Source organism: Heteronotia binoei, chromosome 4, assembly GCF_032191835.1.
Source record: "Heteronotia binoei isolate CCM8104 ecotype False Entrance Well chromosome 4, APGP_CSIRO_Hbin_v1, whole genome shotgun sequence".
In the NCBI taxonomy this organism is placed as follows: domain Eukaryota; kingdom Metazoa; phylum Chordata; class Lepidosauria; order Squamata; family Gekkonidae; genus Heteronotia; species Heteronotia binoei.
In genome coordinates, this window is record NC_083226.1 from 156,624,480 (window position 1) to 156,651,358 (window position 26,879).

A 26,879-nucleotide genomic window follows, 5' to 3' on the forward strand; every position below is an offset into this window, starting at 1 on the left:
AGGCCTCCAGTCCCCAGCTGCTCCCCGGCATCACGCCTCCTTCTCCCTCCCTTCCCCACCTCAGGGAGGTCAGTTTCATGTTGTGCCCCGCGCGACAGCCTGATCACTCAGAAATCGGTGCGGAGCTCATTCCACGCCGGGCCAAGCCAGCTTGGAAATCGGCATGGAGCTTATTCCACGTGGCCGAAGAGTGCCTGGCTCCTCCCTCCACTTCCTTCCCTGCCAGGGAGGGAGGAGCCAGGCACCCTTTTCTGTCGCGGTCTGTTTGAGCTGCCAGCTTGGCCCAGTGTGGAATGAGCTCCGCGCCGATTTCCGGGCGATCGGGGGCGGAAGGGCTTTGCACAGCATGAAACTGACCTGTGGCCTGAGGTGGGGAAGGGTACAAGGAGGAGGTGCAGAGGTGTGCAACCCAGGGGAGGGAGGCGCAATGTGGGGGAAGGGGTGGCCAGGGGACTGGGAGGCCCTGTGGACCGGTGCAGGGTCGCGACCCTGCCTTTGGGAAACGCCGCTATAGAAAGATGGGGACTGGGTATAGCTCAAGCTTGTACTTTTGTTTCTGTGGGCAGAAACATTCATGCTCAGTAAGCAGATCCTTGTCTGGTTGACAAACACAATATAGAACTGGCCCCAGTCACTACAGCAGCTAAGCAGGATTGCTCTCTATATCCCTGGTCACTACTATCACCACCACCCCATGGTATACAGAAGTGATCTTTAAAGTGGGCAAAATCCCCCTACTGGTTTGCTGCATGCAACATACAGGGTAGGGAGTGGCTTGCTTCCTTGGGAATGAATTTTCCAGTGACAATGTTTAAAGAGGCAGGTCATCTCTTTAAAGCTGCAGCTTTTCAAGTAAGTTAGTAAACAGTCCACAAAACTGCTGTGGTCCTCCACTTACATCAGTATTTTTAAAAATGGTACTTACAGACATATTTCATGCAGAGAGGAGGTTGGAGAATATTTGAACAGACATTTTGTATCTAATTCCTTGGAAGAGGGCAGAAGGAGTAATGTTCTGGCTGCAGGTGTCAATACCAGCAGAAATTTAAAACCAAAGGATTCTTTAGGGTTTGTTCGTGTCACTTCTGAGCTGCAAGAGTGAGAGTCTTAAAAAAAGGGGTTCTTGAGAAGCCTTTGTTTATTATAGCACCCCTATAATACTGTAAACAGGTACTGGGTCCAACAAGGAAAAGGAATATCTGAACAGGCAACTGAAACAGGTGTATAAAAACATGGAGACTTTAATTTTTTAAAAAATTATCCTGTAAGAATCAGGATCTAAAAACAGTTTCCAGGGGCAGGGTGTGGCTGTGCCTTATTTTATTAGGTATTTTTATGTGATTAGCATGTCCGATGGATTTCAAGTTTAGTAGAAAATATATCTGAAAAATTAATGGTTTCATAAATTACTGAAAATAGTTTGCTTGCACATAAAACAGGGAAATCAATAGGATTAAGTCAGTTAAAGTAGTTAGGGACTGCATTACAAGGTAAGGAGTAAAGCAGAACAGAACCAACTTTTCAAGAACTCCATAGTCTGGGGCTGTGAAGAACTGACATCTGTTGCTGACTTCTGAAAGCTTTAGATGCTGCATTAACAAACTGCTGGATTTCTTAAATTCAGTCTGCACTGGATTCCCCACATTTCTGGGTTCTTTTTATAACCAGTGGTGGGCCTTGCAATAGTTGTAAAATGGGAAGAGTTGATCTTTAAATGAGGAAGTGTTGCCTTTAGGAGCTGGAGAGAGGGAGCAGTCACTATTCCAAAAACCTGGAGTGTTTTGAGTGTAGCAATTTCACCAAGTTCACTAGAATGGAAGAGAGAGTTGAGAAATGCAATGAACACAATGATTGCAAACTGATTATTTCCCACACGCTGGCAATACAAGGAAGCAGAATGGGTAGAGATCAAACCCACCAAGAAGAAAAGGAGGAAATCAGATTTATACCCCACCCTCTTTCTCCTCTGCACAACAGACACCCTGTGAGGTAGGTGGGGCTGAGAGCTCTGACAGAAACTGCTCTGACAAGCATGGCTGACCCAAGGTCACTCCAGCAGCTGCATATGGAGGAGTGGGGAATCAAACCAAGTTCTCCCAAATAACAGTCCTACACTGAGGCACTAAACCAAACTTGCTCTCTCTAGAAGGGCAGATGTCAAGGAGAACATGACCTCTTTGAAAGAAAATAAAGCCATGAAGAGAATAAGGCAGAGAAAGTCATCCTCTGAAATAGTGGTGATCACTAGATCCTGTTCTTCCACACTCAGGTGTGTGTCTGACATACAACACAGTGAATTAACTTCTATTCCCAAAGCTCAAGCCCAGAGTAAAGGATTTCTATCTAATCTCACAACTGTTTGAAAACCCAAATGGAACAAATGAGAATTTCAGGTATCAACATGTTCACTCCATTTGATGGACCCAAGAAGCCTACATCATAGTACTTGTAACTTTAATGCAAATAGCTTCTAAACTGGCTCAGAAGCTACTTGCACTCACTCCTGAAATACACTCAGTAATTGTTCAAATTGGCTTTAAGAGCAACAGATTATTACTTACAGTAAGGTTGCAGGAGGTATCTGGTAGCATCGACTAAGAGACAAATGTTCCAGGTAAGCGAGATGGCAGAAGTACTGAAGGCATTCAGGTTTCAACATAACACTGTCGCTGCAACAGAAATATCTGATTTAATGGTTTCCATAAATTTAAACTCCACAGAGGCGCCAGTAGACAAAGAGAAAAGGTGCAACATAAACCTAGTTCTAAAACTCTGTTTAAAACAAACCTAGTTCTAAAACTCCACCAAAGTACATTTATTATCAAACTTCACGCACAGCACAGCAACTGATGGTCTACCTGGGCAAATGAAGAAGAGGCATCTATGTGAGTTTTGTGCTTTAATAATAAAGGGAACCCGTCATTAAAAGCAAACCCATTTGCTCAAAGAACTTGGTCACAATGTTCCTTATGCATAAACCTTTCTAGATGTAAAACCCTCAATATACTAAATAGCTTGGCTCTGTTAAAGTGAGTTGTGTCCTGCTATGCCAGGCTTTGCCCTAATTTCTGGGAAATGCTAGGAGAAGTGAGAAACCAGTTGGTTAGGCCTGAGCAGGACTTGCTTTCCCTGCCTACTTGAAACCCCTGCTTTTAAGCTGCCTTGCTTAACAGAGGCGACTAGCACAGCATAGAAGATTAATTTTTGTTTCCTTCCTCCTATCACTAGTGGCTTCCCCAGTTCCCCTGTTAACAGGGTGAAAGTCTATTTTTTTCCCTACACCTGAAGTACACAAAAAGCTTCACACAGCAGAATAATAGACGGCTATTTGGTTTCTGAACTGAAGCAGAGAGCGAGTTCCTTGCCAGCATCCAAACAAAGTCACTGGGAGGATGTGGGATTGGCATGCTGGACTCTCAAGTTCAAGTATTTCAGTCACTGTGTCTGCTATATGGCAGGGAATTCAAGGGTCAGAGTATGATCTTTCCTTTAAGCAGACAGATCAGTTGCTAAAAAGAAATGCATCTGTTATACTTGACAAAGGGACTGCTAGTGCAAGCCTGCAGAAACAGTTTCATGACCTTCCCAGAAAAAGATCTTGCGACTCAGTGTGATTTTTGCTTTCCACCCCCTGCACCATTATATGAGGGCCTGTAGATGCTGTCACACAAAGTGTGCCATCTTTAATCTGGGATACAGCTAAAAAACAGCATAAAACCTCTCCACTCAGGTCATGTCAGATGTGGCTCAACGTTATACAAACACACACCCCACCAGCATTTTGCTAGTTCAGATAGAATTAGCTTGTTACTATGCAAGAGAGAGCAACAACTCTTGGCTCTGCTCAATTTTAAAAATCCCTTATTTTCAACTGTGATTGGTGCAATATTGTACTGGAATCTTCCCCTGCACTAAGCTAGAACCTGTTATCTACTACAAAGGTCCCCAACCTTTTTGAGTCCATGAGCACCTTTAGAATTCAGACATAGCATGGTGGGTACAACCACATCACGGCCACCCTGCAACGCAAAGCTGCACATATAGGAAAAGCCACAGAATGGGACAAGAGGAGCAGCTTTTTGGAAATACACTAGGAAAGAGTAAGAGGACCAAACCAACACTATGGTGCCAACTGCTGCGAAAACAAAGCTATCTGAATCTTCACAGCTAGTCAGATCTCCAGTGGCCAATCAGAAGCCCTGCTGTGCAGGAGCTCCTCAAAACACTTGGTGGGCATCAGGAAAGGTGGGGGTGGAAACCACACTGGGTGTAGAACAAACTGATTTTACTTAATGAATTCCCCCATCCTGGCTAGTGCTGGGTTCTGGGAGTTGTACAATAGATAAAAATACGTACAGTTAAACACAAATAATTACAAACCCCAATGGCATCTTAGTAAAATTCTTCTAGTACAGATTTCTGGATGCTGCATGGGAACAAGCATTTATATCTTGGTCCAATGGGACCAAGCATATCTCCCAATGTTCTGGCCAATATATGAAACATGGTGCTTTTTTCTGGAAGTTGCATTACTGATTTTCATTTATTTCTCAACAGGTTCCCAGCAACAAGATGCATTCAATAAGATTCAGATTCTCTTACCTTAAATCTAAATGTACTAGATTGCGACACCTCTCTAGTAATGTTTTAACATCTGAAATGAGAAGGCAAGATCAATGAGCCACACACACGCATCAATTAGTGCTATAAGCTTCTCACAAGAATTTATTTATTTACTTTCGATTTATATCCCGGCCATTCCAAAGGAATCAGGGCGGCTAGCAATACAGAAATGCCAGGAAATGACTCAGCTGAACATAAACACACCTACATTTGGCAGTTTTTAGTATTAAGTTAAGCTTCCCTTTGAGCCACATTCTTCAATTTAAAATATTTTGTTGTACAAGAGAAGCATAGATTTCCCACAACTTCACTTCCAGTAGACACTGAGGTGGAATTATTTGCTTTACAATGCGCATTTCCTTGGAAGCTGCATAGAGCTTAATGAAGTTTTACTCTCAAGCAGATGTGCATGCAACAGCCTTAAACAGATCCTAGTCCAGCATTCCAACCACCACACCACTGCATGACTGCAGCTGGGACTAACTTGTCTATGCATCAATCCTGCCTGCAAAGTACTTTGGATAAGTTTCTTAAAAGTTCAATGAGGCAGTGTTTCAGCAGAGGCTGCATCGCAAAATGTAACCCCAGAAATGCAAGTGGCTCTGAACCCCTCCCCCCAACCCCAAATCTCAAATAGTTTTTCATTCCCACAAGTCAATGCGGTTACTCCATGATGGGTGGCAGGCTATCCACACTAGATATTTCAAGCCAAAATGTGCTTCTCACCTGACATCAGTAAATTCTGTCTGTATCCACTAAAGTTTAGCTGTGTCACAGCAGAAGGAATATGGCTCACCGCTGTTCTTACATGAGCAACAGTAAAGTCGCACCAAGCCAAATTCAGCTCTTCAAGCCTATGTACCAGTTGAAAACAAAATTCATTATAAAAATTCAGACGTCCATTTGACAACCACTTAAAACAGCAAAAACAGATATGACCTTTCTCTAGCTATCCCCAATGTCAAAGTCTAACTTCCCCTTATTGTACAAAAATGGTAAAGGAAACTTTGTATCAACTTGTGTCAAGTGCTCATAAGCAGAAAACAGAAAAGTGAGCTAATTGTCCTAGTCAAGTACTACCAAATTAAGTGTCCAGGTAAACATCTCGTAAGCAAGCAGGCACGCTCAAATGTACCAACTAATATATACTGCATGGGTCTGCAGAGGTCCTGACCAAACACTCGGAGAAGATTATGGGATGGATCAGGGCTAATAAAGTGAACAATGGGATGAATTGGTTTCCATTTTCACACCCATAATCACTTGTGTTCTAGTCTGGCAAATAAACCTCAGGTGGGATCCTAACTAGCATTTTTGTAAATACAGCTGTATGCACTTCACATGCATGTGTCTCTGGCCTGTGGTTAGAAGTGCCATTAAATCCAGCTATGCATCTGTGCTAAACCTAATAATCTCACAAATGTTGGCGACCTTCCTACCTGGAACAGCTGTTCAACATTGTTTCCAAACTTTCCGCAGAGAATCCAGAGCATCCAGAGAGGTTTAATCGTATCAAGCTGGGGTTCTGTGCTATTTTTCTGAAAGGGAAAACAAAGACAGCACCCTCAACACTGCACATTAACCTGTGTGATGATACATAAACACCATCTGTAGCAGAGTTCATACCCTTCTAAGTCCAATGAGGTAATGGGCTTATCTGCTTAGGATGGCACATGTCAGCACCAGTGACTCTGAAGGAGAGCGGGGGCCTTCCTAGATACACCCACCCACCATCAAATGTGGAAAGTCAATTCATTTCCTTAGAAAAACCCACTCAGGGCCCACAATACATGGAATTTTTAGGTGGCAACTACCCTGTCACAATGGCAGACTACTGAAAGTGTACCATGCATTCAAACATCAGGCTAAGAGATCAATGACACCAATGAAACCAGCTTCATAACTAGATATACAAAAATACACAGCCACTTGGATTACACTAAAGCGTTGTTGACAGTGATTTTATGGGCAGAGACATCCCCTACAACTTTCTATGTGCATGATCAGGTTCCTTTCCTCAAAATATTTCCATTGGTTTGTAGATGTATGTAGATTCAGAGAGCAAGTTTGGTGTAGTGATTAAGTGTGTGGACTCTTATCTGGGAGAACTGGGTTTGATTCCCCACTCCTCCACTTGCACCTGCTGGAATGGCCTTGGGTCAGCCATAGCTCTGGCAGAATTGTCCTTGAAAGGGCAGCTGCTGTGAGAGCCCTCTCAGCTCCACCCACCTCACAGGGTGACTCTTGTGGGGGAGGAAGATAAAGGAGATTGTGAGCCACTCTGAGACTCAAAGATTTGGAGTGGAGGGCGGGATATAAATTCAGTATCTTCTACATTTCCACTGGGGAAGCATCGTGCCTTCTGCAGACAAAGCTGCTAACAGCCTTAAGCCCTCTACTACTTCAAATGTTTGTGTTCTGCCTTTCCCCCAAAGGAACCAGTGCTGTTCCCAAAAATATTCCAAGAGCATCAATAAGACAATGAACCCACTGAACAACACCATGAATTCAAAGAATTCAATAGGTAGCAAAAAACACCTATTCCTTTTTTAAAAACCACCCCAACAGCGGTAATACTGGCAGTGCCCTCCAAAGATGCTTTGTTTTTTTCCTAAAAGCAAGATGAGACAGAGCCTGGCTAAGGCTAAGAATGCGTGGTCAGAAAGTTGCTCCAAGAGCCTTGCTGCTGTAATTCTGACAAATAGGCTGGCTATCCAGAGTGTGGTAAGGGTTTTATGAATGCAATGGCTGGATTCCTTGGTTGTCAGTTCATTCTGAGTCACATCTTTAGGGTTGGATGAGTTCTGCCACCACTGCTTTTTACAGAGCTGGACTGCTGTTTGTTTTGATGATGCTATTTTTGTGGGTGTTTATTCTAACATATTTTAGGCATGCTACCTTGAGTGTTTTAAATACAAAAAGGAAGGATGTAAACATTGGCTTGGATCCCACCCAGATTTCTGCAAGTATGAGGGAGGGATTCCCTCCTCCCATCATAACTCAAAACACACCCCAAAATGTTGCTCCTGTGGGAAATGAGACCCCCCTTTGGGAATAACTTGGAGGCCATTCGACATATATCTCCAAATAAAAATATTCTGAGGGAAGGAACCTTACATGGATTTGAGATCATGTACACAAAAAGCTTCCACAGGGACCATCTTAAAAGAATCAATTCCCTCCCCTCCTTCTCAAATACAAGGGAATTCTTTTTTGGTATTTTTCTGCCTCTCGTTATTCCATGGAATTCAAGGCAGTACGCAGCACCCCTCTCCACATTTTATAGTCTCAAAACAATCCTGAGAGTGACTGGTTCAAAGTCACCTAGTGATCTTCATAGTAGTGTAAGGATTTGAACCCAAGTCTTTCCAGTTGTAGTTCAACCCTTTACTATACCATACCAGCATCTCTTCTAAAATGCTGCCTGCCATTAACATTTCCTTTTCCCCAATGCTTCTTTTCAAAACAATTAACTTTTTCTAAAAAAAAAAAAAAAAGGTTGCCTACAGGATCATTTTGTTGTTTTTGAACCATAGTGGAAAGGTGGGATACAAATACCTTAAATAAACAATCTAAAGCTTTATAGTGAATTAACCTGACCAAATTATAAACACTGCAGTTCTAATTTGTTATTTGTCCCATATGTGCCTGCGCAAGAAGTCCACTCGATGAACAAAGGTTGCAGGTAAGTGCAACCCCTGTTTATGCCACGGATTGTAGGTAAAACTTTTGTAAAAGATTAGTCCCGTTTCCAGTATTCAGTATATCAACTTCTGCAATGCATCAGAAGCACCAATCTGTTTAACACAAGGGCTGTTCCTCCAGAATGTGTTCCTTTCAGAGCGATGCTTTGCTCACCCACCTAACAATGCTGCTGGAAAGTCTGAGCTCTTCCAAGCTGAGATTCCGTAGGCTCTGACACCGATCAAGAATGCTCTCGAGGTCTCCGACTTGGATCATACAACTGGACAGATCCATATGTTGCACATGAAGTAGTCTGAAAAAAAGGCCAAACAAAATGATGAAAGGCAAAGGCAATGAGAAAGTTTCCGCGTCATCCAAGCAACCGAGCTTCATTCTGAGTCGTTCAAGAACAGGATGCACCTGTGAGATCTACGAGCACACTAAAGCGGCTTCAAACATGCTTTTCAAAAGGAACTTGCAAGAACCCTTAAAATAGGTGTCAAACTTATGAAGGCTGGATCTGACATAAATGAGGCCTTGATGGGCTGGGCCATGTGTGTCATAAAATATACCATGTAGCAGAGATATAACCTTTATAAAGGACACAGACCAAAAAAAAAGATTTTTTTTAAAAGCTTAAAATAAAACATGCTTAAAACATTAGCACTTTGTCTTAAAGGTGCTTTCTTTGTATCTCTCCCATACGATCCAGGGACATGAGCAAAGGAAGCTCATGTCTTTTCCTGATCCTCAGTGGACCAGGAGGGGGAGAAGCATCAGCCAACAGAAGGAAGAGAGGCTTGGCTCATCAGATCTCCTGTACGACTGAGACAGCCTGGCAAAGCAAGCTATGCCTCCCTCCTTCCTCCCCAAGGGAGGAGCCTCAGCCAATGGAGAAAACAGAGGCTTTGCTCTGTACAGGGTTGCCACTAAAATTTTATTTTTCATTTCCCTGACCAACATTTGCCATTTCCCTGACCACCATTCAAATATAACCTCAAGTTTAAAAATGCATAGGTCATGTTGCATTAATGCAAGGCTTAATGAAATGTTCCACTCTACAACTACACAAGTCTCAACTGCAAAAATATCTGCCAAAGTAAGAGATTTAATATCAGCTTCTTTCAACATTAACTTGCAACATCTGTTCTGCAATTACACCAATGATTACACCAAGATACAAACTTGAATTCAGGTAAACTCAGAATGCTAAGAAGTAGGAACTTTCCAAAGCTAGGAAAGTTTCAGTTTCACTTCCTGGTTCCAGATAGGCTTCCCAACCCTCCCGCCCTGGCGGGGGACCCCAGGATTTCCACCCTCTTCCCCCGCTCCCCAAACAAACAAAAGCGGGGGGAGGGGGGGAAACAGCGCCGGGGAGCATGGCGAGCCGCCCGATCCTGGAGCGGGTGAGGCCGCCGCGCCACTGCCGCCCCCTCCCCGCCCACCGCAGCTGCTCCTCCGAGATGGGCCCAGGCTGAGCCCATCTCAGAGGAGCAGCCAAGAGCAGCGCAGGCAAAACCAGAGAAGGGGAGGGCGAGGCAGGCCAGGAGCATGGCGAGCCACAAATCCAGGCCCTTCTAGGACCTGGACTTGCGGCTCGCCACGCCCCCGGCCCGCCTCCACCCCCCCTCCACTTCCACCCCAGAGGCGGAGCGGGAGAGGCCGCCGCGCTGCTGCCGCCTCTTCTCCACTCACCGTGGCTGCTCCTCCGAGATGGGCTCAGCCTGAGCCCATCTCGGAGGAGCAGCCACGGCGAGCGGAGAAGAGGCGGCAGCTGCGGGGCGGCTCGCCACACTCCCTGGCACCGTTTCCCCCCTCCCCCCTAGCTCCACCCCAGTGTCTCCTGGCTCCACCTCCAAAGTCCCCAGATATTTCTGGGGTTGGACTTGGTAACCCTAGTTCCAGAAAGTGTAATGAACAGATCGGCAGCAAGAAAGGAGGTGGAGTTTCTGCAATCTAGAGAAGCTGACAACCCTCATTTGCAACCTTTATGCATGGGAGAAGTCAGGAGAGAGAGCTGGTACTTTGTAAATTCCAGCAGGAACAAACAATCCCATTTGCAAAATTTACTTTGCATGGTGCAGAGTAGAAAATGCTAGTTGTCTGTGAAATCCAACAGCGGCAAAACTCATTTGCAACTCTGTGCTGGGTTTAGCAGGAGACAAAACGTCCATTCCATACACAAGCATGACCCCAAAAAATGCTTATCTTTATATTTAAGTTAAATGCAGTACTAGCAGGTGGGGATGAAACAATTAGATGTTTAAAGTTTGTATATTGCTAAATGTTTAAACTAGCCTTGCTTTGCAAGTGCTACAGGCAGACCTTGGAAATCATGCAGGGACAGAGCTTAACAAACACATTAGCCTGGTTGCTGGGGGTGGAGCTGAGAAAAAGGTGGAGCTGGAAAAGGGCATCATTAACTTTTATTTGTACTCTGCTACTTCTCTATTCCAGTTGCCACAAAAACAGATCATGCTCCTGCAGCAGCAGGTCAAAAATCCACTGCTTGAATATATTTTAATTACAATTTCGACTTTCCCTGACTTCAGACCAATTTCCATTTCCCTGACTTTCCAAAAAGGCAACCCTGTCTGTAGCTCCTGTGTGATTGAGCAAGCCTTGCAAAACAAAATGTTATGCAGAAAGAAGCAAGAGAGAAGAAAGAAGACTATAGTCAATTGCTCAGGGGCCTGATAGGAGCCCTCGGGGGGCCTGATTTGGCCCCCGGGGCACATGTTTGACATTCCTGCCTTAAAAAATGCTTAAAGCAGCCTGAATAGCGCAAACTAGTCCAAGCTTGTCAGAGCCTGGAAACTAAGCAGGGTGGACTATGTTTAGTACTTGGATGGGAGTCCACCAAGACCTGGGTTGCATCACAGAGGAAGGCAATGCCAAACCACTCCTGCTTCTCTTGCTTTGAAAACCCCATGAGGGGTTGCCATAAGTCAGTTACAAGCAATGTTCCCTCTAAGCCACAGAGTCTTGCGAGCAAAAATTCTGCTTCGTGAGCTACTTGCATTAAAGTTTTGAGCTACTGGAATTAAAGCTGTGAGCTACCGTGTACATTATTGTGCTCTGGGGTTATCCTTCCTGAGCTAAGACAAAAATGTATGAGCTAGAGGCTAAAAATCTGTGAGCCAGCTCACACTAACTCAGCTTAGAGGGAACACTGGTTACAATTTGATGGCAGTTTTATTATTATTATTATTACAGTTCTCAATGCCAAAATGAGCTAAGGGTGGGTGAGCCTTCTGGACTAGCAGAAATCTGAACCAGTTGTCCCCTCTCCAGACTCAATACACTTGCTCCTTATGTCAGTTCTCCAAAAGCTCCCTTTGGTCCGTCCAACTGGGGCACTTTACTGCCTTTGCAAAAGAGATGAGGATTCAAAGGGACACGAAGCCTAAAAGTTCAGCAAGAGTGAAAAAGGAAATCTTTGCTCTGAGGACGGCAATACCTGCTTGTTTTGAACAGGGGATTCCCAATGCAGGACCTGGGACAACGGAAGGCAATGACACCCAAGGGTAGCAACTGACCAATCACTCCTGGCAGCACATTTTTCCCTGTGAGATCGACAGATTTCCAGAGTGAGTCATCCATTCTAAAGAAAGAAAAAGAGTTTACCAGTTAGCAATCTGACTTGAGTATTAGCTAGAAACGATGTCTTGATTAGATCCCGCCTATACTGAAGTTGAAACAGCACCTTAAAATGTATTTTAAATTGTTATTTTATTGTTTTTAAATTGTAAATGTTTTTGAATTGATTGTTAGCCGCCCTGAGTCCACTTGCGAAGAGGGCAGGATATAAGACTAAGGTAATAAATTATAATAAATAATAAATTATCAGGCTCTGATAGCGGATTCCTAAATCATGCTGAAAAATCTCAGTTTGATCTAGCAGGGCTCTTCTTACATTCTTATGACACCAACCACTAGGAAGGCAGTTACACATCATGGGTGCTTATTGGATAGTTTCTGTGACATCCCTCATACCCTCCATAGAATTTCTCTTCTGCTAGACAAAATATACCAGTCTGTAAACAGACGCTGATGCTTCTCCCCTTCCCATCTGGTTGCTGTCTTCTCCTTGTGATCTACCACACGATCAATTTGTGCAGATGTAATGATGGCCAGTAATACAGACAGCTTTAAAAAGTTTAGACAGATTCAGAGAGGTTGGCCACTAGCTAAGATGAGTGGAGGAAACAACATTGAAGGGGCATTTTGACCTTTACATCCTGTTTGATAGCCCTCATAGGGTAACTGGATGCTGGACTAGGCAGAACATTGGTGGGATTCAGAACAGCCCCTCACATATCTCTGTGTACAAACCAAACACTATGTAGGACTTGTTCTCAAATGTTATTTCCTGCCATGTCACAAGAGATGACTAAAACTTCTGGGTTTTGTGCTTTTATAGTCCTGGACGAGACTCAATGTAATGTCATACAACCCAAGCATGTGCCAAGACAAGGCCCAAACCATTCAACCATCAAAAAGCAAAACTGTCCTTTTAAAAAAAGTGTGTCTTGCCCTGACCTGGATAGCCCAAGCAAGCCTTTGGGTAGGAGACCTTCAAGGAATACCAGGGCTGGGACACAGGGGCAAGCAATAGCAAGCCACCTCTCTGAACATCCAAGCTCCAGCAGATGCCAGAAGTCAGCCATAATTTCTAGGCGCTCGTGCGCTCACACACACACAAAAATTTTTTAAAGGGGGGGGGCAGAAAAGTCTGTCTCATAAATCACTCACGAAAGTCTTTGCCATCGCTGGCAAACCTGGGAAACTTTTCGCAGATCCGCTAAGGATAAGTAGGAGAAGATCCCCAACAACAATTCGTCAGGCAGGGTATCCCAAGAAACACCTTAAATGGAAAAATGGTACAGAGTTAAACCAAAAAATAGGATTATTTCACTCCCCAGGGGGCACAACACATTTAAATTAATTCAGTGGAACAGACATCTCACACTTTAAAAAGCACTATACACCAGCTCTGAACTGCAATTAAAAATTGTTACTGTCAAAAAGATACCCCAACTGTGCTTCACCACCACCTTTGGAACCCTTCCCAGCAGCTGGACAGGCCCCTAATCTCAGGCTCTTTCCCCACTAGCCCTCTGTGGCCAGCATAGCCCTACGAGACTCCTTCACATTCTGTGGCCACAGAGACTGCTAACTATCTGAGTCCTATGCTGTCCATTTCCAGCCTTACTCTACCTACTGGCTAAGAATACTCCCCTTTCCCAATCCCCTATGTCCCTGGCTCCTGTTTCCACCAGCTCCGCAGCCAGCGGAGGGGCAATGGGGCGGTGCCCCCTATGGAATCTGCAGCACCACCACCTGCTGCAGATTCCATAGGGGACACTGCCCCCAGTGCTCCCCTGCTGGCTACAGCCCTGGTTTCCACAATCTCCAGGCACTGGTCATGCATCCTCCTGGTCCCTCCATCTGGAGCTGGGTCACACTCAGGTAGAAAAGAGCCACTGTGGTGTAGTGGTTAGAGTGAGTGACTAGGATCTGGGAGACTCAGGTTTGAATCCCCACTTTGCCTTGAAAGCTTTCTGGGTGACCTTGGTTACAATGTCAGTTAAACCTGCTCCAAAGAGGTTGCTGTGAGAATAAAATGGAAGAGAGGAGAAAAGTATAAACTGTTTTGGGTCTCTGCAGGGGCAAAGGGAGGGTATAAATGAAGAACTTTAGTTCATTCTACAGGCAATAAAGGAGCCAAAATGGGGAAAAGTCCAATAGCAACAAAAAACTGTTATAAAAAGGTGAGACTTTCTGTTCAACTTAAGTAATGATTTGCACTTCTAATTGAAAATGCAGTTTAAATTTCTACCTGTGTGTAAAACTTAAGATATACCTTACCTTGTAACAAAAAGCAACTTTTTATTAGCTACAGTACAAATTAGCTACATGCAGTTGAAAGTTTGAATGGATTTTTCCTGTTCCAGTTCTTTACCTGGTGCTCCTTCTCGAAGTAGCCTTGGTCTGCGGGCAATCACAAATTCCTTGTCCTTCACTTTCTGTAGTTTGGGGGGTGGGCTCATGCACATCAGCTGCTCCTGGGGGGTATTCTCATTGGCTAGCTTATCGTTAAGGACGGACACGCCCATGCCCAAGAGCAGCTCCGATGTCTTGCTGGAATCCCATGCCCATGTGAAGCTAGTGGTGATGTTGCTGCCCAAATCTGGAATTTCCTGGAGATGTCTCCTATAGGGAGATAAAGGCCCAGGGACACAAATTTATACACAGGGCTTTTTTTGTAGCAGGAACTCCTTTGCATATTAGGCCACACCCCCTGGTGTAGCCAATCCTGGATCTTACAGTAGGCCCTGTAAGCTCTTGGAGGATTGGCTACATCAGAAGGCTGTAGCCTAATATGCAAAGGAGTTCCTGCTACAAAAAAAACCCTTTAGAATGATCTAGTCACAGTTGTTCTTGTTCCAACAGACAAAAGAGGAACAGAAGAAACAGTCATAAGTTCATTCTCTGAAATACATTTTCAAAGGTGACATGCAACTGCACTAGGATTTTGTCTTAGCAGCTGGAGGATGGTGTTGCACATTGCAGCACGTGCACAAGCTCCTTTCAGCTCATGCACAAAGCTAGAAACGTTTGTCTGGTATCCAGTTAGCAGCCTAGCAAAGCTGGAAGCTGCACCTCAGTGTGCCAGCCAGACCTGGCCAAGAACACACTGAGAGCCAGTTTGGTGTAGTGGTTAAGTGCACGGACTCTTGTCTGGGAGAACCAGGTTTGATTCCCCACTCCTCCACTTGCAGCTGCTGATGTGGCCTTGGGCCAACCACAAGGTCTCTCAAGCTGTTCAAGAGCAGTTCTGGGAGAGTTCTCTCAGCCCCACCTACCTCACAGGGTGTCTGTTGCAGAGAAGGGAAAGGAGACTTGTAAGCTGCTGAGACTCTTTTGGGTAGCAAAGGGTGGGGGTGGGATATAACTCCAGTCTCCCCCTCCTGCACATTACAGATGGCTGCATCAACTACTTGGAGAACTGCCTGCCTTGAAGTCAACTGAGCATGAGAGAATTCAGAATCAGTCCTTGACATCCAGTTTAAATTTTATTTATTTATTTTATTCTATTTATATCCCGCCCTCCCCACCGAGGTGGGCTCAGGGCGGCTTACAACAGAAAAAAAGCTAACAGAGATCGGTTTAAATACGTTAATAATTATACAATAAAATACATAAAAACCTAAAAATACATAAAACTCACATCGATATACACTATGCTACCTTTCCTTAAATCAGTCTTTCAAATTTTTCCAGTATTCAATAATCTGATGTTCGAGATTTAATATTCAGGCATTCCGATCACGATTAATTATATGCCAACCGGAAGAGGGTTGTTTTACAGGCCCTGCAGAACTGTTCAAGGTTCCGCAGGGCCCTCACCTCCTCCGGGAGCTGATTCCACCAACAGGGAGCTGCAATCGAGAAGGCCCTGTCCCTGGTCGCTTTCAGACGGGCCTCCTTTGGCCCAGGGATTGTAAGGAGGTTCTGAGACCCCGACCTCAGCACTCTCTGGGGAACATGTGGGGAGAGACAGTCCCTAGGCAGGTCCCAGAGCATAAATTCATTCATGCTCAGGAAAATTCAGAAGGTAATTTTATTAGTGAAATAACTTTTTTAAAAAAATCAATGAACTTTGAGAGGCTCTTTCCACAAGACCCAAGCAGTCTGCAAAACTGTCATATTGCTCTCCAAAAAGCCTGTAAACATGATGCATACGGGAGGGACGGTGGCTCAGTGGTAGAGCCAGTTTGGTGTAGTGGTTAAGTGCGTGGACTCTTACCTGGGAGAACCGGGTTTGATTCCCCACTCCTCCGCTTGCACTTGCTGGAATGGCCTTGGGTTAGCCATTAGCTCTGGCAGAGGCTGTCCTTGAAAGGGCAGCTCCTGTGAGAGTCCTCTCAGCCCCACCCACCTCACAGGGTGTCTGTTGTGGGGGGAGAAGATATAGGAGATTGTAAGCCGCTCTGAGTCTCTGATTCAGAGAGAAGGGCGGGGTATAAATCTGCAATACTTCTTCTTCTTCTTCTAGAGCATCTACTTGGCAAGCAGAAGGTCCCAGGTTCAATCCCTGGCATCTCCAAAAAGGGTCCAGGCAAGTAGGCGTGAAAATCCTCAGCTTGAGACCCTGGAGAGCCGCTGCCAGTCTGAGAAGACAATACTGACTTTGATGGACCAAGGCAGTATAAGGCAGCTTCATATGTTCATGTTCATTGGTATGCATAAGCAGACCTCAGATTCAGCAGGAGCTCACAGAAGTACAGCTCCTGAACCTTTCTGCCAGTTTCCCCTCTTCCTCCCCACCTACCTTATCCATTGAATAGGAGGTGCAGATGCATATCAATCCCTGGATTAGGAAAGTGGGCAGCCAGCCACCAGAGGCTTTGCCATACCTCCAGCAGCCCTCATTAACCCCTGGAGAAGCCCACACCACCCTTTCCCCACTTTTTATATGATTTGGGGTGGCGGTTGGCTTGCTGGCCTTTTGAATGGGGAGGGGGGCGAGGCCCAAGCAGGCCTCACTTGCCTGGGGCTCTCCTTTTTTGCATTGGGTTGCCTTTGGCTGGGGTGTGTGGCATATGCTAATGAGCTCGACCACTTATTTTTTTCTACAAAATGAGTCCTGTGCATTAGGAAAGACACATACTTTAAATGCAAATTTCAATCTTAAAGCAGTGGCCTTTCTGTGCTACTTAAGAGCCTTTTAGCTGGAGATGCTGGTGATTGATTCCGAGGCCACATGCATACAATGTGTGTGTGTTTTAGTGAGTTATGACCCGCATCTAGACCATGCCAGATTTGCACCAGAGGGCCCAAGAATCTGGCACAATATAAAGCAGGTTCATGTATAGCGGAGTACCTTCCTCCATATAGAGGGTAACATATGCTCATTCCCGAGTCCACAATCCTTCACTCTCAAAACATGCACCATGGGAATTAGGGGGTTGTATATCCCTCTACATAAGCCTCTTTGACATACCATGTTGTCCCTTTGGCAAAAGCACAGAATGCGTTTGCACGCTTGACCACGAAGTAACGTAACGTGCATTTAGGGGGATGCAATGACAAAACCACGATTTCTGAAATTCTGATTAACAGTTTGCATGATCTTAAATGAAAAACATGCAAAACGAGCCACATTGGGTTAACTTAGGGACAGCTGCTGTTTTCTGAAGATGGTCCATGCAACTGCTCTCTACACGTCCTAACCTGTACATTTAGCGGGAGCAGGAATACTGTACCGCGTTCGCGCTATGCAGCCTTTACAGCACACATCCCAAGGGTACGCAAATGCGCGCGCAAGCAGCTTATGTTTTGGGCGGGATCCGCTCACTCTTAATTCTCTACCAGCCCCGGCAGCCTTTACCTTTGCATGGCTCTCTAGCGGGATGATGCATCGAGAGCCGGTTTCTCTCTCAAACGCCTTTGCCTCTCTCGTTACTCGCAGCTCCCGATCTAGCAATCCGGCAACAGCTTCTCGAAGCCGCCAGCAAGCACTCGCGCGCCCAGCCCGCCCGGGGTAACGTTCTTTCCACTCTCGCAATGATCCCTGGGAGCTGTAGTGCCACCGCGCAAAAGGAAAAACTCGCCCAGGGCCGAAACCGGTCTGTCGCGAGGGCTTCTGGGCGTTGTAGTCCCAATAAATGCAAACGCCGCTCGTCTGAAGAAGTGTGCATGCGCACGACAGCTTACGTTCTGAATAAAACTGAGTGGGTCTTAAAGGTGCAATCGACTCCTATTTTGCAAGCAAGAAAAATTCCACCGGCCTCTTTCCCCCCCTGTTACCCAGGCTTCCTCACGAGGAGGAGCCATGACTCGGCGATGACGGGGAGGGAGTGGGCGAAGCAGGAAATGTCAGAAGCGGCCACGGCTCGGTTGGTTGCCGGCTTGGCTCTCTCCGGGACAGAGTCGGGCCTTGGTCTGAGGCCTTGGCAGGGAACCCGCTGAGGGGACGAGACCACGACGAAGCGCGCCGCTGTCCAGGGCTCCGCCGCTGCCGAGGCTTGGCTTTTGTGAGGTGATGGAGCTCGCCTGGGCCTGGGTGAGTCGCCAGGGCGCCCTCCGCAGAGTCTCCCGTCAGCCGCCGTGGCTGGTTCGGGGTCTAAAAGGAGCAGAACTTCCCTATGGCAAAATCTCCCTGCGGACGAGAGGGATGCGGGGGAGAATAAGCTATGGAGGAGGCAGGTGTAGCCCAGCTCTCCTGACCCTACAGCCGCCCTAAACACAAACTGGGTCTAAAAATATTTAGGCCAACTGGGTCTAAAAATATTGGTTGCCAGGAGACATAGCCCCCCCCCCCCCCCACAACTATAAGGCTAATTTAATAATTATAATAAATAATTTTTTTCAAAAATATGTAAGTGGAAAAAAGGTACAATTAAAACTTTTGCAGAATGCATGTATTCTGCAAAATATATATGTCTCCTGCTTTTACAACTGATCTCCAGTTGGCAGAGACCAACTCCCCTGGAGAAAATGCTATCTGTATTTACATTTGGTATCTACTGAATACTGCCAATAATATGTACAATATATATGTACACTGTAATTACATATTACATACTGAGAGCCGCAAGACATGAATGCCAGATGTTTGAAAGCAATGGAAAGGACCATCTAAGACTTGCCTATAGAGAACATAAATCTGAATGTAAGATCATAGCATTGAAATGTTAATTTTCTATGTTTTTAAGTTGTTTTATGGTTTTTATGTCCTAGTATATGTTTATACCCATGCGTACGCATGAGCATGTAAGCCGCCCTGAGCCCGCTTCAACTGGAAGGCTGGGATATAAATGGAAATAAATAAATGTACACTGTAATTGCATATATATATATATACACACACACACACACACACACACACACACACACACACACACTGCATTTTCTCCAGGGGAGTTGATCTCTGCCAACTGGAGATCAGTTATAAAGCAGGAGATCCCCAGACCCTACCTGGGGCTGCGAACCTAAATACAACATAAATTTTAGTTGCATTCCAGTAATAATATTGGAACATCTATTATATTTTCAAGCTACTAAAAGGTCATTAACATTTTTAACATATTGTCTAAAGTTTAAGGGGCGCCACTTGCCATTGGGTAAGTTGACACCCTGGCCAGTCGGCCACAGCCTAAACAATTAACCTCCATTTTACCACCACAGTCCTGCTGACGAGTGAGGTGGTAGAATGGAATGCAAAAAAGAGCAGGGTTAAGGACTGCATTTTTGGGATGCCCATCCCATCCCTGGCCTGGTTAAGGCAATGCCTACCATTTTTTCCATGAAAGCAGTTGATGGGTAAGAATGGATACAGCAGGGGTGGCTGAACTTGCTTAACATAAGAGCCACATAGATAAAACATCAGATGTTTGAGAGCCGCAAGACATGAATGCCTGATGTTTGAAAGCTACAAGGGAGGAAGGAAAATAGATGGGGAGGAAGGAAGAAGGGAGAGATGGAAAGAAAGCAGATTTAATTTTAAATGAATTCTCCAGGCAGCTGGCTTAGCTTGGAGAAATGATTTAAAGAGACAGATACCTTCTCCAAGCCAGCCAATGGAGTGGCGGGAGCTTCAAGACCCACGCAATATGTGTGAAAGAGCACATGTGACTCCTGAGCCACAGTTTGACCACCCTTGGTATATGGTGTAATAATTGCTGTATAGCAGGAATAGTTCATTTTGTTTCTTCCTGTCTCGCACAATTTTTGTATAAAGCTGACTGGCTGCCTCTGTATGGGAGGGTTTTGTGAAGTGAAACATGGGGGAGAAAGCAGGCATGCATCTGAAATAACCTTTTGTTCTACAGCCTGTGACATGGAATTAACCGGTTCTGTAACCTTGGGGGGGGAGGGGGGAGGAGAAAAAAAATCTAATGAAGTTAATGACATGATCAGGTTTAACGGATTTTGCACATGTTTTTGTAAATGTGCATTTTAAAAATATTATACTTCTCTTTCACAATATGTCCGTGGTAGAGAAATTATAGTGCTTGAACAGGTTTTAACCTACACATCTTTAAAAAGTTTGGGTTATGATGCAAAGGTGAATCCTCTTAGTCTCTCCACCCACGCATTTCAGTAAGGTTGTTCAGTTTTAATCACTCCCTTTTTTATTTAAAGTCTTCCATTTTTGTGCTGTAAAAACTGTAGTAAAAGTACATTTCTAAACATCTGTTTCTCAGATCAGTTCTGCCTCTGTGCTTTGACAGGTGGAAGCATACTCTGTCTGCATGCTCCTGAATTCCTAACAGTGATCTTTTGTATTACATGTTTTCAGTGATAACACATCTGTCAGCTTGATCGCTTCTCATCATTTGTCATTGCCTTGTACTTGCACTGAATTTTGATAAAATCTTTTCTAGTCTTTCAGGACCTTGGTGATCCATAATTTTGAAATTTAGACAATTTTTGAAGGCCAAACAAGATTTGATGGTGGCAGACCTATAAGGCAAATCAGATTTACTGAATGATGCATGATTTGCAGGAGTCTGGGAAGGCGGGAGGGGAGTCTTCGCCCTGTCCTCACCCCCACCCTTATAAATCCTTCCTTTTGCTAGTCAGATTCCAATGTAACCCAATGCTGGAGGGAAAGATAGCTTTGAAAGGGAGTTTAAAATGAAAAACTGCAGGTACGGATACCGTTTCTCTCTTACTGTCTGTGCTGCTTTTTCAATCACCACTTCATACCTGCTTGCTCTTGGTTTGTTTTGGTGGAGATGGAAGTGTGGAATGCTGCATTGTCCTAAGCAGAGTTATGCCCTTCTAGGCTCATTGACTCCAACAGACTTAGAAAGCTATAATTCTCCTTAGGATTGTGCTGTAAATATTGTACCTATAGCTACTATCTCGGTGCACAGATACAGAGGGGAAATGGCGCATGTATGGAAAGGCTTTTGGTATATATACAATTTATTTCCCTGGTCTGATTGAGAATTCTCAGTAATCTTAATTGCTACACACAGAAGGGATCTACTTAGGATTTCTGAATGCACGGTTACTGTTTCACACATCATAACTTCATAAATAACTTGCTTGAAATCTGATTGAACTGAAGGTCCAGTACACTCATTTGGGAAGCAAGTTGTTTTTAATAATCAGCACTTACAGTACAAGGTGAAACAAAAGATGATGGAATAAGGGAACACTTCCTTCTGAAAGCACATTACAGCACTGGTTATCAAAAAATCTTGTCAATGAAATGAAAACATTATTTGGATAAATGTCTATAAGAGTATTTTTATGTGGTGAAAGGTATTGAGTTGTATCCTAAGTACAGCTAAGCTTTCTGTGACGGACAGCACTTTTAAAAAGCTTAGAAGTGCTGTGTAAACAGATAAAAGACTGAGAAGAGTTAATTCACAGTTACCTGATCCCCTCGTCTGATGAAGTATGCTTAAGAGAGCGCACAAAAGCTTATGTTCTGAATAAAAATTGGTTGGTCTTAAAGGTGCAACTTGATTCCTGCATTGTTTTAATTCTTCACATAGGCAGAGAGCCTTGAGTGACAAGCTGTTCCAAGAGATTTGATTGGTTAGCATCAGCTGAACAGAAAAGATGCTGAAGAGGATTCAGTCAGAAGTCTTTACCTTCCTATGACAGAAAAGCTTCTGCTAGAAAAAGGCTCTGGGAGCTGATGGTGGCTGAGGCAAAAGATGCCACCCCTCACACTTATTCAGTATCTCATGAACACATTAAGCTAAGGATAACTGAGACACACTACAATAAAATCATTGCTTAAAATACTAGTTGCCACTTTGAAATTTCTATGTGTCATTGTAGCCTGGTGCCTGGGTTTTGTTGAGCCCTGCGTGGGTATATAAATAAAAGGCGTGTTCCTAAGCAATAATCAATCACTGCTGACAAATGGACTTGTTGCAAATATGTAAAATAGTGGTTTTTCCCCTTTGCCTCTCTTTCTAAAGTGAATAGTCTTTCACCAATTCATTTACATAGAAAAAAGACACCAAACTAAGGAGATAATATTTTTTTTTTGGATTTTAATTTCCCAGGGATTATTTTGAATGGAGCATTGTTATTGAATATGGTAAACACCTGCCCGCAATGCTGGCATAATGTCATATATCTGTGATCTGGGCACGGGCTGACTATTAGAGGGGCTTATCTTAAGCACCTAGAGCTGCTTTAAGTGTAATAGCTGGGATTCAAAGAGCCATGGACCACTGCACTTATACACTGGGTGCACATTGTTGTTGGTCAATGCTAGAAAATGTAAAGTGTAGAGATGCAAAGATCCAGTAAGCTAGTTGAGGCAAGGCCTGATGGACTTTTAGTTTTGCAAAGGGATTGTAGTACATGTGCCTTCTCTGTTTTGGTACCCACTGTGTGGAATTGCTTGCCTGCGGCGATCAGGAAAGCTCCCACTCTTTTGGCTTTCTAAAAACTATTTTGGCTTTCTGAAATCTTTCTGCAAAACTGAATTACCCAAAAGGGCTTTTCTGTGCAGGCAACAGAGTTGTACTATCCTAAATGATTCACAAAGTTACTTGGATAAATTATTAGGAACAGTAGTCCATACTAATGTGTTTGGCTTGCCGATACTAGGTACCTATTATGTACTTTTTGCATCATTTAATGTGTCATGTTAAAACTCATGCTTCGCTTCACTTCTGTTTTTAGATTTCTGATTGGCTCTACAACCCTAATCCTATTGTATCATTTACTGAATATCCTATGCTATCATTTTATTGACTGTGTGCTCTGCCATGAGTCCCAGTGAGAAAGGCAGACTATAAATAATGTAAATAAAATATCACAGTCTCCTAGAGAGCCAGTTTGGTGTAGTGGTTAAGTGTGCAGACTATTATCTGGGAGAACCGGATTTGATTCCCCATTCCTCCACTTGCACCTGCTGGAATGGCCTCGGGTCAGCTGTCGCTCTCGCAGGAGTTGTCTTTGAAAGGACAGCTTCTGGGAGAGTCGTCTCAGCCCCACCCACCTCACAGGGTGTTTGTTGTGGGGGGAAGAAGATAAAGCAGATTGTAAGCTACTCTGAGACTCTGATTTAGAGAGAAGAGCAGGGTATAAATCTATGGTCTTCTATTGAAAGCCATATGACAGGGAAGGTACACAGAGAATCTCACAGTTCTTTTGCTGTATCATTGATCCAGCTGCAGTAGCCATGGTGTTTTGCTTGACGGATCAGAAGACGTGCTTGTTGGGATGTGGGTGAGAAGAAGTATGTTCATTGCTCCACAGGATCTAATTAACTGTAATTTTGTTTTTTATTACAGCTATGATACTCTTTTATAAATGAAGTATACATTCTGTCTGGACTCAGTGGATAATAATGAGTGGTGCAGCTTTGGGCATTGAGATAGTATTTGTCTTCTTTCTGGCTTTAATCATATTACATCGGTATGGAGACTTCAAAAAACAACACAGACTTGTGATCGTAGCAACATTACTAGCTTGGTATCTTTGCTTCCTCATGATCTTTATATTGCCTTTGGATGTCACTACGGTAAGGGATTTCATTACAGTCATTCCCTTTTTGCGAGTTAGGGATCCATAAAGCATCCTGGGCTGAAATAGTTGGAGATAATCACTGATTTCATACCTGCATTTGTTAGATAATTGTGCAGTGACCATCCCTTTGTAAAAAGCTGAACAAACCTGTTTCAAAATTTTGATTGCTCCATATAGTCTTGGCTATTAATAATTAGAATGTTGTTGTTTGTTGCATGTTTGTATGTTGGTGCTTTGACTTAAATTAAGAGGAAAGCAAAATGAATGTTGTTCAGCTCAATTTGAACTATGTTGCATATTCAGACATCAGCCTTATATTTACTTACGTTGTGCTAAAGTAGCATTTTATGTAGATGAAGTGAAGCAGAAGTCCTTTCCAATCTTTTCCAAAGCACTTTTTAAGGTGTCTTGCTGTAGCATCTGTATAAGGGACCTGGTTCCCTCTATTTGACACACCTTACCAAGGACAGTGGAAGGTCATGCCCTATTTTGATTCTCTTCCTCTTCTGAAAAACCCTCTTGCTTGGTATTCCATTGCCACATAGGGGCTTGCCTCACCATCAGTATGATAGTACTGATTCCTGCTGCTGATCCTGAACATGCAGGCCAGCTCCAAGCATTCAGACCTGTGTTCTACTGCTGTCTAGTGAATCCCTCTGTCATAGCAGATGGCAAAGCTGAGGCAGCACGGTATAGTGGTTAAGTGAGGTGGACTCTAATCTAGAAGTATGGATTTGATTCCTCACTCCTCCTCCACGTGAAGCCTGCTGTGTGACTTTGGGCCACAAAGTTCTCACAGAACTCTCTCAGACATCCTTCCTCACAAGGTGCCTGTTGTGTGGAGAGGACGGGAAAGGCGATTGTAAGCTGCTTTGAGACACTTAGGACAGTGGGTGCCAAATCTTGTTTGTACGATTGGTTGGGTGCAGTATAAGGTTGGAATTTGAGACAATTAAGTGACAACGTATTTGTAGATAAGAATATAAGAGGAGTGAGTACTGTATAATATACTGAATAAGATGGTGCGATTATTAGAAGTATGTATTTGTAAGCCAAAGTAAGAGTTATAAAGAGACAGAATGTTATAAGAGACAAAATGGAAGATACTAATTGTAAATGATATCTAGATTGAGATGTGATTGAACTAGATGTATTTGTAGTAAGAAAGAAAATGTAAGCAAGAGAGACATCTATTCTCAGCCTTCAACCCTGATTTTCCTATATTTCCCCGTAGAATCTTTCCTTTCCCCTTTCCTATTTTTGAAATCCAATAAAACTTTTAATTTGAAAAAAAAGAGACACTTAGGACAGAGAAAAGTGGGTTATAAAAACTAACACTACAACTTCTGTTCCAAAATTACAAGCAATGAAGGTTCTTTGATTTGAATTTGAGGTGAAACTGAGCATTGCGTTAAGTATATGTCTAAATTGACAGGTACCATTACATCTTCCATTCCCCAAAATTGCAAGTTTCTCTAACTGACGACATTTTTTTTTCATTTTCTAGACAATATACAATCGATGTAAGCTTGCTTTAAATTCCAGTCCATCTGAAAGTAGCATCAGCAATGGATCGCATGCACCACCCACTGAAGGGTACAGAAAACTGATATTCCTTCATACTCATGTTAATGAAATAGTTTCTGTGATGAGAAAATGTTTTGGATATCAAACAATAACGTGCTTATCTACCTTCTAAAGAAAGTAACTTCTCAGCATCTCTGCCTTTTTAAAGAAATGTGGTTGTGCTTTTATACATTGATTTATTTATGCAAAGTACTCTTCTTCTCTGGAAAAGATTGGAGCAATTAACATTTGTAATCCCACCCCCATTCAATGAATATTTTCCCACTTCCTATTTTCCTAGTATATTTTCTAGCCACCCAAGAGGTGGTTTGGCAAAAATGATTGCAATTGGTGAAGAATGGAATGTTATAGTTGCTAAGCTGCAACTTTTCAGAGTCAGGTTGCATAGATGGCGTTATTAAAATTGCTTTTTGTTAATCTCAGTGGCCATGATGTAAGGTATAAAGGAAACTATTTTTGTTATGTGTGAAATGTGAGCAAATGATTCAGCCCAGAGTTAGACAGACATACAAATGGCTTGAACAGTTGAAATCAACTTTAGCACAATGAATTATAACTGTAAACCTGTTTCACAGACTTTTAAACCTTTTTCCTTAAGAGAGTTTTAAAAGTATCTTTAGTATCTGAAGAAGTCAGCAGTGACTCATGAAAGCTCATCCCCTGCCACAAATTTTGTTAGTCTTTAAGGCGCTACTGGACTCTTGCTCTTTTCTACTGCTACAATCGAACTAACATGGCTACCCATCTCATAGTATCTTCTTGTATGATACCAAAGAAACCAGTCTTTTTAAAAATTGTATTGCTTTCAGTCATTAAAGGTAAAGGCCTTTAAAGGTAATTAACAAAGGCGGTAAAGGTAAAGGTCGTTTCTGACTCTGGGGTGACGTTGGATCACGATGTTTTTACGGCAGACTTTTTACGGAATGGTTTGCCATTGCCTTCCCCAGTCATCTTCGAAGATACTCTTCAACTGCAAACTCAGAACAACTCGGATGTTATGACCTATCATCTACCTTTGAAAGGGCGGAAGTTTTCATTAGGGTGCAATAAGGAAATAATTACAGTTGAGCTACTATTCTGAGGCAGTGCTTGACTCTGAAGTAATCAGCTTAATTCGCATGTATGTTTTTCATGATGCCGCAGTCAAGCCCATTAAAATATTTGCTTTAGATATTATCTTCTTTAAAATATTCCTTTGATTATTGCTATTGCAGTAAAATACTATGCAGCAGTGTTCCCTCTAAGCTGAGTTAGTGTGAGCTAGTTCACAGTTTTTTAGCCTCTGGCTCACACATTTTTGTCTTAGCTCAGGAAAAATGGCCCCAGAGCAAGCTAACAACTTTACTGTCAGTAGCTCACAAAGTAGAATCTTTTGCTCGCAAGACTCCACATTTTAGAGGGAGTATTTCTATGCAGCATGTATTCCTGAATAAACCTTTAAACCTTCAATTTCTGACTGTGCCGGA

At 43.5% G+C, this 26,879-nt stretch overlaps 2 protein-coding genes across 2 annotated transcripts in view; one reads left to right on the top strand and one right to left on the bottom strand.

Annotated features, from left to right (window-relative positions):
* Positions 1 to 1,223: 1,223 nt before the first annotated feature.
* Positions 1,224 to 18,379, bottom strand: SKP2 (S-phase kinase associated protein 2). Its single transcript, XM_060236081.1, has 10 exons — positions 17,705 to 18,379; positions 14,273 to 14,523; positions 13,063 to 13,174; positions 11,768 to 11,911; positions 8,486 to 8,620; positions 6,063 to 6,161; positions 5,350 to 5,477; positions 4,603 to 4,654; positions 2,562 to 2,669; positions 1,224 to 1,808 (listed from the first exon to the last, which is right to left on the bottom strand). Exons 1-10 carry the CDS (start codon positions 17,710 to 17,712, stop codon positions 1,595 to 1,597), a joined length of 1,251 nt encoding a protein of 416 aa, XP_060092064.1. The 5' UTR covers positions 17,713 to 18,379; the 3' UTR covers positions 1,224 to 1,594.
* The window catches only part of LMBRD2 (LMBR1 domain containing 2), a 34,170-nt gene continuing 25,355 nt past the window's right edge, over positions 18,065 to 26,879 (top strand). Inside the window, exons 1-3 of the mRNA XM_060236073.1 lie at positions 18,065 to 18,379; positions 23,592 to 23,821; positions 25,334 to 25,422. Of these exons, the coding sequence (XP_060092056.1) occupies positions 23,648 to 23,821; positions 25,334 to 25,422 (263 nt within the window). The 5' untranslated portion in view covers positions 18,065 to 18,379; positions 23,592 to 23,647. The remainder of the gene's footprint in view (positions 18,380 to 23,591; positions 23,822 to 25,333; positions 25,423 to 26,879) is intronic.

What these genes read in the sequence shown, in the direction of transcription:
- SKP2 (XM_060236081.1), bottom strand. An exon ending in ACTTCGAGAAGGAGCACCAG is followed by an intron (nt 13,175 to 14,272) that starts GTAAAGAACTGG and finishes TTTCCATTTAAG; the next exon opens with GTGTTTCTTGGGATACCCTG. An exon ending in CAGCGATGGCAAAGACTTTC is followed by an intron (nt 11,912 to 13,062) that starts GTGAGTGATTTA and finishes TTCTTTCTTTAG; the next exon opens with AATGGATGACTCACTCTGGA.